The 16,169-nt window shown below is 35.8% G+C and overlaps 1 protein-coding gene across 4 annotated transcripts in view; it reads right to left on the bottom strand.

Moving 5' to 3' along the window:
* Window positions 1-16,169, bottom strand: part of Grm5 (glutamate metabotropic receptor 5) — a 513,149-nt gene that overhangs the window by 290,651 nt on the left and 206,329 nt on the right. For all 4 annotated transcript variants that reach the window (XM_004658258.2, XM_045145474.1, XM_045145476.1 and 1 more), the window contains exon 3: window positions 9,982-10,231. In XM_004658258.2, coding sequence (XP_004658315.2) covers window positions 9,982-10,231 — 250 coding nt within the window. The remainder of the gene's footprint in view (window positions 1-9,981; window positions 10,232-16,169) is intronic.

Below are 16,169 nucleotides of genomic sequence, written 5' to 3'. Positions count from 1 at the left end.
ACCACTGTTTTGAAGGTCTAGTGTATTCAGAACCAGTGATGGACTCTTTCCAAATCAACTCTTCTTGACACTTTGGCAAGTCCAATGGGGGCAGAGGGGGGCTGGGGACTAACATATTTTTTTTTTCTTTGAAAGGAGCTAGAGTCTGGGAAGCTTTCTTTTAAACAAGTATATCTCTATGGTGGTCCATGGGCTTTGCATCATAATCCTATAAAGTTCACTTTTCCCATTGCCCATAATGTATTATTTTGATGTGTTATAATATACCATAGAAAAATGCCTCATTTCTTCAAGGACATATCTGCAAAGGCCAGCAGCATTCTACTGTATCTACAAGCTATAAACTGGCAGTTGTTATAAAATTGTAGGCAGGTAATCCTAAGGAATGAGCTCCAGTCTCCAACATGAAGCTTTCAGTTGACTTCCTTTCAGTGAAGCACACATTTAGTATGCATTTGCGCTCTGTAAAGACCTCAAAAAGCCTACCTGAAATTTACTTATGGCTGTTAGAGGGGAAAAAAATTCTCCACCTTGATATAACTTACAAACTAATTTTTCTCTGCATTTTCAGCCATTGTTAAATATTGCTCATGAGTTGGGTATTAAACCAAGAAAATTGATAAACCAAACAAAGGGCTCATGTTCTGGTTATGAAGAGAAAGAGAGCAACAAAAGATTGAAAATGAAATGTCCCAGTGCTTTAGGATGATGGCAAAGTTCTCCTGGAGTTCATATTTTCACAACCCTACAGGAAATAATTTTACATGATAAACCCAAGTGTGCAGGTGAAAGATATGGTCATGATTCCAGAGAGAATAAGTGTAAGTGACGCTGTAAGAGAGGCCTGGTTGAAACATGATAAGATTTTGATTGACACAAGGAAAGATTTGACAGTATTGGGGAATTTCAGAAAGAGCAGTCTCGATAATCTACACATATGTACAGCCACAGATTTACCTGTTGGTTTTGATCTGCATTTCTTCCAATTGAATCTGTACATTACTAATTATTAAATACTTTATAATTTTGCTTCTGAATATAGTGGTAGCTATAGGCATATTCAGGCCACACATTTAATAAAAAAATGTGTGCCCAAATATAGAGTTCAATATTTTCACAAAGGGAAGATGCTTACAACTATTTTTACAAGGATGCCCTAATTAAATAGAAAAATATTCAAGGAAGATAGAGGGGAAAGAAAGGAAATATTTTTTGATCTATGTCACCAGTCCCATTTAACAAATGAGAGGAGTAAAAATACCCTTATTTGAAAGACTAATATCTATACCCAAAGGGTACATTCCTTATTATATTTAGCTCATTCTTTTATTTTAGATAAAATTAAATTATTCAGGGCTTAAGGGGAGGTTTTTCAACTGCACTGCCTATTACAGTGGGTTTGAACATTATGTTCCAAAACGAAGCAACAACAGCATAAGCTCCTTTCACTGTCCTTTTGCTCTTGCTCTTCTCTCTAACGAGAAATGTAGTGCTGAAACCTGTACCCCAGTATCCAACAAGAGCAACTATGACTGGCCCATTATCAGTCTAGCGTTCTTAAACTTCTGGGAGAACTGAAATAAAAACAGAAAATTAGCTGCAGACTATAAGTGCTGTGGGGTGAAATTTAAAGGCTGAGGTCGTGCTGTTGAACAAGGAAGTAGAAACATCACAGATGAGAACGTGGGGTCTCTTGTCAGAACAATTTTTACATACAGAGCCAGAGATTAAAGATTTTGGATTTATGGGACACATGGTTTCAGTGACTACAGAGATACCATTACAGCCCCAGAGCAGCCAAAGACATTATGCAAATGAGTATGACACTGTTCTAATGAAAACATGGAAAAGCAAATGATCTAAGGATATTCTTCCGATTAAAACTGTTAGGTTTTATTTTTATTTTTTTCCATTTCTGAAAGCTAAGCTTTTTTTTTTTTTTTTCCCACAGTGTTTCTGTGAAAAATGGTATGGTTTAAATAGCCCTTCTGGTCATTGGTTTTGTTTGTCTACATATAGTTTAATTGCTACAGGTTTTATACATTTTGAAAATAAGAAAATTATTTTAAGCATGACTTTTATTGCTGTGCTTTTCTTGGTTTAAACTTCTCTACTTTACAAAGAGAAAAATACATTGAGATTTTATGCTATGAAGATTAACTTTATCACTGAATTTAAGGAATATCAAGATCGGCCCATTACTTGACATCACCATGAGGTACAGGCTACTTCTGTTTGTCCTCTCTGACTACCTGTGTGACCCTAAGTAAGTTATTGTTTCTCTGGCCCTCAGTTTCCTCAGCTGTAAAATGTGGTTAATAATAATTTTACCATAAAAAGTAAAGAAATCAATCCATTTACAACAGTATTTGCTGACAAAGAACACTTTCCAAATACCTATGACTGGTATCCAGGTGTTTAAAAAATTACTTTGAACACATTTTATAGTTACAATGAGTCCTCAGAATACCAGACTTCTTTGAGATGCAAATGCTTGTTCCAGAAGAGGTTCAGTGATGTAGTGGTTTGACCCTACACCTTAGGAAAACATCTCTGTCCTTGAACATCAAGGCCGTCTGGTTTCCTTTCAGAGCACCTTCCAAGGTGACCAGTATGAATTAAATTTCAGCGGAACATCTATTTATCTGAGTGACCACTGATGAGACAAGCATTAGATCAGCTTCAGATTTTCCATTTGCAAAGCCAAGTCAACAAGTCAACATCTGAAGGGATTTTTAAGAGATAAAAGAAATATCCTATTTTACATTTTAAAAATTTATTTATTTATTTATTTATTTAAGAGTGACAGACAGAGAAAGAGGCAGAGAGAGAGAGAATGGGCATGCCAGGGCTTCCAGCCACTGCAAACGAACTCCAGATGCGTGCACCCCCTTGTGCATCTGGCTAACGTGGGTCCTGGGGAATCGAGCCTCTAATCGGGGTCCTTAGGCTTCACAGGAAAGTAAGTGCTTAACTGCTAAGCCATCTCTCCAGCCCTTTTTCAAATTTTTATGGGTTGTTTGAGAGGGATTTCTGCTGTACAGGAGGGAAAATATGGAAGCTTTTATTCCATACCTCTTCCCGTTTTCACCAGGTTTACTTGTCTGGTGACACCAGAGGACTTCAATATGCATTTCCACTTTTTATTGAAATATCTGTTTGGTATACTTCAGGCTTTACTTCTCTTGTTCTTCTGAAAGCTGACTAATACAGGCAAATCCACAACTGTCACAATCTTCCTGGGACTCTCAGATGCAGGAACAATGTTGGGAGGAACCCATCCAGCATTGGTCCAAGGCATCATCTCTAAGTATTTATTATTAATTAATCTTCATGATCATTCCTGTTGGTTTGTAATTTGTAGACTGAGATGTTGCTTTACCTATCTTTTAAACGGAAATAGTGATATCTCATCACAATATTTCATGTGAAAGTACATGTACAAATATTAAATTGACTATTATTTAAAGAACACTATTATTATAGTGTAGTCAGATCTTACCCTCATCTTTGTTGGTAACAGATGGAGTAATATATTTTTTAAAGTAATGTAGGAAGCCTCTTGTTATGAATGTTGTTCTAAATTTCCAGTATCGACTGATATCTTCTTAACCTAATGCTATTGCCTACACACACAAATACTCTTCCTTACTTGTCTCCACAACTACAACGGAAAATCATCAAGTGATAGTTTTATGTTCAAAATATTTAAAATACTTGCCTCTAATGTAAAGTGTTTCTGCATCTGATTTGGTTGTGAAATTAACCTTCCTAGCTCTGCCTTTACTTATGATTAAATGCTACCCATTCCTATTTGGGACCATTTTATACCATTTGTGGTCCTCTTCATTAACTCAGTCCTCTATCCTGCTTAGAACCACAAATTAAATGACCAACTAAATAAATATGCCTCCTTGGTTGGTTCTTGAATATAATAATTAAATCCTGTGAGTTACCAAAGACTATAGGTGGTTAAAAATATAGTTTGATATTGTCAAAAATGACACAAGGAAATTAAATGTCAAGAGTAGCAATATTTTCAACATTTTTAAGTGAACCACATTTTTTTTACTATGTCTTAATTTATAATATGCTTTTATAGTGAAGAAGGAAAATAAACTAAGTTCATTGATACAAATAAAAGGTTGGTTGTAGAAAAAATATATAGCATTTATGGGCATTGGAAGAACATATAAGGTCAATTATACTAAAATATAATTATGCTTCTTTCAATTAAGTGTTTAACACATATCAAATAATTTAATTATGCCCTAAACTGGTGAAGATATAGAAATAGTGCATTTTTTTCTACATTTGTGGTTTCATTTCCCTGTAAGATTATTCATGATCATAAATTACATATGGGTAAAAAGATAACTGTAGCAAGCTGTTTGTTTGGGGGGTGTGTGTCCAATTATCCCTACTAGGTACAAAAGTGGTATTTCTTAGACTCTTTTACAGACTCCTTTTGCAGACAGTCTACTTGTTCTCTGTGCTTGACCCACATGGTCTAGATAGTTTTACATATTGCCTGATGCATATGGACACAAATAATAGACATAACTTTATGTGATTTCTCTTCCTGAATAAAGCACAGACAAGTAAAACATAATTCAAGCAAAGTAGAGCATAATTTGACTGGTTTTATTTGCATTATAAATTTATCACATTCACTTCTATATGTTTCCAGGCTTTTTGCTAGGTTTCTGGAATGTTCAAAGAATTCCCCCGAACAAGAATACAAATATAAAGGAAAATTAAACTGAAATAAAAAAATATATTTTTAATTTATTTGCAAGCAAAGGCAGAAAGGAGAAGGACAGGCAAAAAGTAAGAGTGTGCCAGGGCCTGTGGCTATAGCAAATTAAGTCTAGAGTCATCACCACTGCATCTGGCTTTATGTGGGTATTGGAGGATCAAACCCAGATCATTAGGCTCTCTAAGCAAGCACCTTAACCCTTGAGCCATCTGTCCAGCCCCCATGAACTGAAATTTTACAAGTATTGGAACACATACGTAGCCAGAAGTCTTCTGTGTTTGTGATGCTTACATGGGCAACAATGGCATGTTATCTTTTCTACTCATTTAACCTCTTTAAATCTCAATTTCTTCTCTATATGAAAGCAATATTATTAAGTTCAAAAATATTTCAATCTCAATTTATGCAATACTTTGAGAGTATAAATGTTATTGTCTCCTTCTCTGTCTCCATTCCCTTTTTATGTCTGTCTCCCTTCCTCTCTTCTACCATCCATGAAACTCAATAAAAATATTTTTTCTGCCTTGTAATTGAATGTCATCAAATTATCAAAAGAAAAAATGTTTACATGTTTGTAATGGCATTAATTCGTAGTTAGTACCTTGGTTATTAAGTAACAATAAAGAGTAATATCTACACACAGTTAATAACTATTTTCATGATTTGCTGGAACTTTTTTTATAATCTATCAGCAAATACATTTATTGGAATAAAGTCTATTTTTTATTGGTTTTTCAAGGTTGGGGTCTCACTCTCACCCAGGCTGACATGGAAATCACTCTATAGTCTCAGACTGGCCTCGAACTCACAGTATTCTCTTACTTCTATCTCATGAGTGAAGGGATTAAGGTTATGTACCACCATGCCTGGAAGAATTAATTCTTTTCATTTTGAAAATAACTGAGGTAGAGTTACTTCCTATTATATAATATTTATAATTCACAAACAAGTTCAAACTTAAGCACATTGCCATTTATTGTCTGACATATTCTTCACTATGGTACAGGACAACACAATTCAAGCAGACACAATTATAGTTAACTATTTTTTAATTAGTTTATTTGATAATAGCTCTCATTTCCAAGTTCATATTAATGTCTTCACATTTTAAATACTATATCTCCAGTACTACATATACAGGTCTAGAAATAAAACAATGTATTTATAATAGAAAAAAAAATTAGAAATGCCATTTTTTACCTCACTCACTTATAGTGACCAAAGTCTTTAACAAAGCTACTTCAGAGACCTGGATGGGATATTTTTAATTGACAACAGAAAAGAGAATAGCAAGCTATCAGGTGACAGTTTTAATGTCTGGGGCTGTGCACCCCTATCCTTACATGGATGGAAGGCCTAATGGCTGGGGATGTGCACCCACAGAATATGAATGTGTAGTCCAGAGATTGTATCTGAAGTGTAGTCCCCTTCGTTCTGCCAAACTTCAGCTAAATGACCAATGAAACATGACTGAACCAAGGCAGCTGGAGAAATAAGTAACGATAATGGAAATGTGGGAGCTTATAACAATCATGAGAGTCTCCTTCCTTTTACTTTGGCTTCTAGTTTCTAAAACCCATCCATTCATGTATGGATCATTGATCAGATGTGGAAGAAACAGAGACTGTGGGGATCAGGATAGGAAAATAATCATAAAATATTAGGTGCATTATGAGAGGAACAGAAATCAATTTTTAAGAAGTAATGATATTCAAGGACTTGCTTAAAATCAATGTATTTCTTTGTCCATTATAAAAAGACAGGATAATGAAGGATGGCATGATGCTAACTGGACTGTGAATCATGTTAACTGTATTCTTGTGTGACTTTGACCATGTCATCCTAACTTCCAGGGTATTAGTTGCCCCATTTGTAAAAGAAAGGCCAATGTCCTTGCTATAGATTTTCTTACTACTCATAACAGTGTTATTTAATATTTTGGAAATTTAGAATATTTTTATATAAACTGGAAATTGTATCAGTATTCAACACAGGTTATATTACTATCTTTAAACATTATAAAAGTAAAATTATTTTCTGCTTCACTCACAGAAGCATTCTAATGCACAGCAGAAAGTGAATATTTGTCAACTGAATGGTTAAATGAGATGATGCATGGTAAGTGCTTCACATGGTATTTGCCACACAGAATTTGACAAGTAGCCTTTTTGATAAATGCTTCTGACAAACAGTGTTGTAAACACTCAAAGCACCACCTCACTAAAACTGGCTGAAGAAAGTAGAAGTGGTGTCTGAGGGATGCCGATGGTGATTAGACCATAGTATTGATTCCAGTTGCTGGAAATAGCATCATATATTCTTTGACAGAAAAGAACATGACTGTATAGGTGAAAATTACAGTAAATTATTTTTAAAATTCAGAAAAATGAATACTTTTAAAACCAATTGCTCAAAGATCAAGTGAACTTATCAAGTAAAAATAAAAAAAAATTGTTGTATAACTAATAAATAAAATAAGCAAAATGTAACTCAACATATAAGTCTCTTTTTCTCTGGATTAAATGACTTGAAAAGAACTTTCTGTATTTAGTATATTATATCTAGAATAAATTAAAAGTATAAAATCATTGAATCTTGACTGTGGTATAACATGCAATAAAGTTATAGGTGGAAAATGGAAATGTAGTAAATAGTAATCTGTTTTCAGTCAATAAAAGTGACCTAAGTTCTTCCCATGTAGTCATTAAAAAAGAAGCAGCTAGGAACTACAAAATCACTTATCCCCTACCAGAGAAACAATCAAACCATTAAAAGCCACTTTCTTTCCTGTTTTTAACCCAGTAATATCACTGACCATTGAAATACAAATGGATTGTCAGAGGGCATGTTCTTGAGTTCTGTGAAGTTAATTGGTATGTCACTAATACCAAGGTAAGGATGCAAGTTATTAAGAATGAAATTAGACCAAAATGTATTACATCAATTTAAATGAAACCCTCACCTTGTTTAATTTTTATGAAGGCTATGTGGCTTCACACCAAAATAGCTCCATAAATTTGCTGTCATCATTTCAGACAAAGAAGAATTAAGTACATAAAGAAACTATTAGATTATGTACCTAAGCAGGTGTTTAGTCTGAATATAGAGGGTCCATTAAGCTTTTGAAAAATAATATGTGTGTTTTATTTTTAAAAGCTCCCAATGGAAAATTATATGACTTACTTGTTGAAGATAGCAATATTGAAGGAAGCAGTGATTTGAAGTCTTTTCCTATTCAGTAAATTATCTGGCATTTTAGAAGTTATGTGACATACATTGCCTTCACAGGATATGAGCCTGACTAGCTGGGTGTGGTGGTACATGCACTCTGGAGGTTAGGTATGAGAATAGCTATGAATTTGGGCTACAAAGTGAGTTCTTTATCGGTTTGGGTTACAATGAGAACCTATTTGAAAAAAGTAAAGGATAGAAAACAAATCTTACATGCCACCTTAAATGGTAATGTTTCCATATCCAGAGTAAACTTTGTTCACATATTCAACACTGTTATTTTTTCATGACTCAATGGTAAGTTTTGTATTTGTATTTGGCTGACACATGGGTATTCAGCTATTTGTCATCATATTATCTTGAAATTTTTGGGGAGGATGTTTTAGGATGGAAACGTTTGACTCAGTATACTGAATACAGCAGACTGACCACTGCACACACATATCACACTCCAATTAGTCTAAGACTTGAACTAAAGAAACAGGCTGGAGAAAAGGGTCCTTTACATGAGCACATTGAATGAGCCACTGGCCTTTTTCAGCCTCCAGATATGAACTGCAACACTGTTTTTTCTTGCTATTGAACATTCTGACTTTCAGACCAGAAGTGAACACTATCCACTCTCATAGATCACGTGTATATGTGTATTTTTATCTATGTATCTATGTATCTATGTATCTATCTATGTATCTATCTATGTATCTATCTATCTATCTATCAATCTATCTATCTATCTATCTATCTATCTATCTATCTATCTATATATATATATATATATATATAGAGAGAGAGAGAGAGAGAGAGAGAGACAGAGAGAGAGAGGGAGAGAGAGAACTTCTATACTTATAGACAACAAACCGTGTTTTTTTCCTCCCTTCCCCTTCCCCCTCCTCCCCCAGTTTCTCCTTTATAGCTCTGCTCTCTGTCCTATCCCCCCCCTCTGTCTATTAGTCTCTCTTTTAATTTGATGTCATCAACTTTTTCTCCTATTATGAAGGTCTTGCGTAGGTATTGCTAGGCACTGCAAGGACTTGGATATCAAGGCCAAATTCTGTCCAGATAATTGTATGTAGGGAGTGGTACCCTTCCTTTGGCACTTACAATCTTTCTGCCACTTCTTCAGCAATGGAACCTGAGCCATGGAGGGTGTGAGATGTTTAAGTGCTCAAACTCCTCTGTCCCTTCTTCTCAGCACTATGTTGCCTTTTGGGCCAACCCAGTGGTCATTGCCATCTGAAAAGAGAAGCTTCACTCTCACTTCTGGTTAGACAAGCTTCTCTTTTCTGATGGGGTATTTTTATCTTACATATAGACATATTAAATTTTGGCTATTCCCCTAGAAACCACAAGTAATATATTTTGTTATATAAGCCAATGATGAGATGAATCAATATGAACTACCTGGATAATTAAAATAAATCCTAAGACTAAGTGTGTACAAACTGCAGCCCAACCTGTTAGTAGAAAACATCAAGTTGTGGTGTCAAAAGTTATGTTGTACATATCTATTTTACAACCTTGTCTCGTAACAGAGTAGATGATCAGAAAAGTTAATACCTTTGAATCCTACTATAGTAAATTGATCTTTCAATGATTTTTCAAAATAAATTTGTAAGCATTTCTCTTTTTGTAAAAACCAAAATCCTATGATTCTATATTATAATGCAAGCATTCTCAAAATCATTTTCAAAATAGCATCAATATATTTCAGATACATGCATTTTCTCAATATCATTAGATATTTAAGAATCCTGCTCATTTCCTTATGGTTATTTTTGAAGACTTAAGGAATAATCAACTTTATGTTTTGATTCTTTTTTCCATCATTAATTAGTCTCTAACATATAATTATTTTCCATTGTTTTCAAGCTTTATGATATGCTACGCTTAAACTCTGCTTCCATGACACAGGTTAAAATTCTAAAGCACCTATCTTATGCACCAAAACCATATTACTAAATTTCTCACATTGACTGTTGGTTGTCACTTACCTGCCTAAAAGTAGAAATTCTCCTGCTAGACCCAGGCGTCTCATAGCCATGAGCAGGCCTCTCACTGTCATTCCCTCACAGAAGCAGGCCACCACCCTGGCCTTGGGTAAGTGACTTCTTAGCTTTTTCAGCAGCTTGTCGAAGCTCTGTTCCCCAGCGTTGCTGTAGATTTTGTAAGAGTGGGCGATGCAAATCCCTTCCTTGGCTGACATATCTTTGAAAGCTTCCATGCCACTTTCTCCATAGTTACCTGTGGAAAAAGCACACATTTGAAAGGGACAGTGAAATAAGAAAGATTCATTTATCAAGTAAAATAAAACTGCAAATGTGTTAGAAATATGAAATCCCTTGAGAGTGTTGAACTTGGAACTTAACATTTTGAATGATGGAGACTTCTAGTTAAGATGGCAGCACAGGAACCACGCCAAAACAGCCTAGGGGAGAAAAAGCCAAAGAAAACCCAGCAAAATACACACTTTTACTAAAAACTGAGGTATATGAGAAATTAAAATGACAGCAGAGAAGTAGGAGAGTCCCAGAGCATCCAGAGCCCACACAGGCAGGCCAAAGCAGCTCCACCAGCATTGCCCAGCTCTGGCAGCAGAAGTGGTGGTGGAAGCCGTGGCTCTGGTAGCAACAGCAGTGGCTCCAGCACCAGCAACAGCGGCTCCAGCAGCAGCAGCAGCAGCTCCAGCAGTGGCGGCTATAGCAGTAGCAGCGGCGGACCCAGCAGTGGCAGCTTCAGCAGTAGCAGCTTCAGCAAAGCAGTGGTGGACCCAGCAGCAGCAGCTTCAGCAAAGAAATGGCAGACCCAGCAGCAGCAGCTTCAGCAGTAGCAGCTTCAGCAAAGCAGTGGCGGTCCCAGCAGTGGCAGCTTCAGCAGTAGAAGCTTCAGCAAAACACAGCGGACGCAGCAGTGGCAGCTTCAGCAGTAGCAGCTTCAGCAAAACAGAGGCAGACTCAACAGTGGCAGCTTCAGCAGCAGCAGTTGCAGCTTCAGCAGCAGCGATGGACCCAGCAGTGGCAGCTTCAGCAGCAGCAGCAGGAGCGGCAGTTCCAGCAGCAGGGGTGCCCATCTGCAGGGCCACGGTTGCCAGGCTCAGTTTGTCCCACAGGAAAAACCAGTGCACAGCTCCATAAAACAGAATGCGGTACAGCAACCCAGCCAGCATACTTGACTGAGACCAAAATCATCGAAAAATGTAACTGGGATTGCACCAGGGAAGGATCCCACTTGGTCACAAGCTGACTTGGAATCCTCAACAGACAAGAAATTTTAAAAACTTTGTTGATAGAAGATCTGGTTTTTATAGCACCTACTCTTGCATAAATACTCGGTGCTGTTGTTTGATTGAACGTGTACTGTGTTTAGTAAAATTTTAGAATCTACCTGTATTTTGTTCCACTAAGCCTACTTGGATGCTCCCATAGCAGGCAAACTCAACCCCCTAGGATCACTTTTCTAGATATTCTGAGAGTGTTAAGAACCACACCTAACATCTTAATATCCTACACTGAAGATATATAACATCAGATCAATTGATACAGCTAAGAATACCCAGCTAACTGGAAAATCCAAGCATTAACTTAATCCAAGATGCAAAAATATATACATTATAACACAAGAAACACCAAAAATCAAGATAATACAAATCAGCCAAAAAGTATTAATGCATCAGAGATGACCTCCAGTGAAAATGAATTAGAGGAAATGCCTGAGAAAGACTTCAAAAGAATGATGGTAAATATGTTCAAAGAATTCAAAGAACAAGTCAAAGGAATCAAAGAAGATGCAGGACACCAATTCAATGAAAGAAGGCAATATAAGACATAAATAAGGAAATAGAAATAATAAAGAAAAACTAGTCAGAATTACTAGCAATAAAGAACAAAGTTAATGTAATAAAAAACTCTATAGAAAATCTCAACAGTAGAATGGATGAAGGAGAAGACAGAATATCTAAGCTAGAAGACCAGGTGGCAGATCTAATACAGTCCAACAAAGAGAAAGACAAACTAATAGAAAAGTATGAATGGGAATTTCAAGATATTTGGGACACTATAAAAAGATCAAACATAAGAATTCGGGGCATAGTAGAAGGAGAAGAATCTCACTCCAAAGGCATAGTAGGCATCCTCAACAAAATCACAGAGGAAAACTTCAGATACAGGAAGCCTTTAGAACCCCAGCCAGACAAAACCTGAAAAGAACCTCTCCTCGCCATATTATAATCAAACAGCCAAAAACACAATCCAAAGAAAAAATATTGAAAGCAGTTAGAGTGAAAAATCAAGTTACCTACAAAGGCAAGTTCATCAGGATTACAGCAGATTACTCAACACAAACTTTAAAAGCCAGAAGGCTTTGGCATGGTGTATTCCAAATTCTGAAATATAGCAATTGTCAACCAAGGTTACTTTATCCTACAAAGCTATCCATTCAAAAAGACTGAGAAATAAGGACATTTCATAACAAAAGCAGGCTAAAGGAGTATTTGAAGACGAAACCAGCTCTATAGAAAATATTTGAAAGAATCCTCCATGCCAAGGAGAAGGAAAAGCACACATATAAGGAACCTGGAAAAAAACAAGCAATAATCAAATGCTAATTAACACAAGAGAGCAAAGGTAGAACCAGAACCACAAAAAAAAAAAGGCAAACATAAATACACACTTTTCAATAATATCACTAAATATCAATGGACTCAATGCCCCAACCAAAAGATATAGTTTTGCCGACTGGCTTAAAAAGCAGAATCCTACAATTTGTTGTCTCCAAGAAACTCACATTTCTACAAAGGATGGACATTATCTTAGGGTGAAAGGTTGAAAAACGGTGTTTAAAGCAAATGGGCCTAGAAAACAAGCAGGGGTTGCTATCTTAATATCTGACAAGGTAGAATTCAGTCCAATGTTAGTCAAGAAAGATAAAGAAGGTCACTTTATATTGATTAAGGGCACACTCCAAATGAGGACATTATAATTCTAAACATATAAGCACCTAACATGGGGGCTCCCAAATTCACCAAACAAACACTATTAGAACTAAGGTCACAGATAACACCAAACACAGTGGTAGTGGTGACTTCAACAACCCACTCTCATCAATTGACAGGTCATCCCAGGAAAAAATAAACAGAGAAGCATCTGGACTAAATGAGGTCATAGAAGAATGGACTTAACAGATATATACAGGACATTTCATCCAAATGCTGCAGAATATACATTCTTTTCAGCAGCACATGGAACATTCTCTAAAATAGACCATACATTAGGACACAAAGCAAGTCTTAACAAATTCAGGAAAACTGAAATAATTCCTTGAATTGTATCTGACCACAATGGAATTAAACTATAAATCAGAAGCAACAAAGGCTATAGAGCATACACAAAATCATGGAAACTAAACAATACACTACTAAATGATGAATGGGTCAATGAAGAAATCAAGAAGGAAATCAAAAAATTTATAGAGTCAAACAATAATGAGAACACAGCATACCAAAATCTCTGGGACACAATGAAGGCAGTTCTAAGTGGTAAATTTATAGCCTTAAGTGGCTATATTAAAAAATTAGAAAGGTTGCAAGTAAACGACCTAATGCTTCACCTTAAAGCCTTGGAAAAAGAAGAACAAGGCAAACCAAAAATCAGTAGACAGGAAGAAATAATAAAGATTAGGGCAGAAATTAATGAAATAGAAAACACAACAACAACAACAACAAAGCAATCCAAGGAATTAATGTAACAAAGAGTTGGTTCTTTGAAAGGATAAACAAGATTGATAAACTCTTAGCAAATCTGACCAAAAGAAAGAGAGAAGAGACACAAATTAATAAAATTACAGATGAAGAAGGTAACATAACAACAGATGCCAGAGAAATTCAAAAAAATCATAGGGACACACTAGAAAAGCATGTACTCCACAACGTATGAAAATCTGAAAGAAGTGAATGAGTTCCTTGAATTATATGACCCACCTAAATTAAATCAAGTTGAGAATAATCACTTAAATAGACCTATAACAAGCATGGAGATCAGAACAGTTATCAATAATCTCCCAACAAGAAAGATCATTCACCCTGACCAAGTAGGCTATATCCCATAGATGCAGGGATGTTTCAATATACGCAAATCAATAAATGTAATACATCATATAAATGGATTGAAGGACAAAAATCACATGATCATCTCATTAGACGCAGAGAAAGCATTTGACAAAATCCAACATCCCTTCATGATAAAAGTCCTACAGAGGCTGGGAATAGAAGAAACATATCTCAATATAATAAAGGCTATTTATGACAAGCCTACAGCCAACATATTACTAAATGGGGAAAAACTGGAAGCTTTTCCACTAAAATCAGGAATAAGACAAGGGCGTCCACTGTCCCATTTTTATTTAATATGGTTTTGGAACTCTTAGCCATAGCAATAAGGCAAGAGAAACACATAAAGGGATACAAATTGGAAAGGAAGAGATCAAGTTATCATTATTTGCAGATGACATGATTCTATATAATGGAACCTAAAGACTCTACTAGCAAACTGTTAGAGCTGATAAAAACCTACAGCCACATAGCCAGATACAAAATAAATACACAGAAATTAGTAGCCTTCATATATGCTAACAACAAACACATAGAGGATGAAATCAGAGAATCACTCCCATTAACAATTGCATAAAAAAAATAAAGTACCTTGGAATAAACCTAAGCAAGAAAATAAAGAATCTCTACAATGAGAACTTTAAAACACTCAAGTGAGATATTGAAGAAGACACTAGGACGTGGAAAAACATCCCTTGTTCCTGGATTGGAAGAATCAATATTGTGAAAATGGCAATCTTACCAAAACCAATCTAGATATTTAATGCAATCCCCATCAAAATTCCAAAGGCATTTTTCATGGAAATAGAAAAAAAATCCAAAAATTCATTAGGAATCGCAAAAAACCCTTGATTATCTAAAATTATACTGAGCAACAAAAATAAGGCTGGTGGTACCACTATACCTGATTTTAAACTATACTACAGAGCCATAGTAACAAAAAACAGCATGGTACTGGCACAAAAGCAGACGTATAGATCAATGGAACAGAATAGAGGACCCAGATGTAAGTCCAGGTAGCTATAACCACCTGATAGTCGATAAAAATGCCAAAAATATCATTGGAGAAAAGACAGCCTCTTCAGCAAATGGTGTTGGGAAAAGTGGATATGTATCTGTAGAAGGATGAAAATAGATTCTTTTATCTCTCCATGCACAAGAATTAAGTCCAAATGGATTAAAGTCCTTAACATCAGACTGGAAACTCTAAAACTGCTAGATGAAAAATTAGAGGAAACCCTTCAACATATTGGTCTTGGTAAAGACTTTCTATATACAATCCCAATTGCTCAGGCAATAAAACCATAGATTAATCACTGGGACCTCATGAAATTACAAAGATTTTGCACTGCAAAGGACACTGTAAATAAAGCAAAGAGGCAACCTACAGAATGGGAAAAATATCTTCGCCAGATATATATCTGATAGAGGATTAATATCTAGGATATACAAAGAACTTAAAAAGTTAACTAATAAGGAAGCAAACAAGCCAATCAAAAAAATGGGCTATGGAGCTAAATAGAGAGTTCTCAAAGGAAGAAATACGAATGGCATATAAGCATCTAAAAAAATGTTCTATGTCACTAGTCATCAGGGAAATGCAGATTCAAACTACATTGAGATTCCATCTCACTCCTGTCAGATTGGCTACCATCATGAAACCAAATGACCATAATTATTGGCGGTTATGTGGAAAAAGAGGAACCCTTCTACACTGTTGGTGAGAATGCAATCTGTTCCAGTCATTGTGGAAAACCGTGTGGAGGTTCCTAAAATAGATAAAGATTGATCCACCATATGACCCAGCTATAGCACTCCTAGGCCTATATCCTCAGGACTCATCTCGTTTCCTTAGAAGTATGTGCTCATCCATGTTTATTGCTGCTCAATTTATAATTGCTGGGAAATGGAACCAGCCTAGATGTCCCTCAACAGATGAGTGGATAATGAAGATATGGCCTCTCTCAAGCTCCTCATGACATACCTTCCATGCCATGATGGATTGTAACCTGCGACTATAAACTGAAGTAAACCCTTCCTCCCTTAAAAAATATTGAATGAGAACTGTTGCTATTTCAT

Source organism: Jaculus jaculus, chromosome 3 (assembly GCF_020740685.1).
Source record: "Jaculus jaculus isolate mJacJac1 chromosome 3, mJacJac1.mat.Y.cur, whole genome shotgun sequence".
Lineage (NCBI taxonomy): Eukaryota > Metazoa > Chordata > Mammalia > Rodentia > Dipodidae > Jaculus > Jaculus jaculus.
This window is presented reverse-complemented; position numbering and strand designations above follow the sequence as displayed.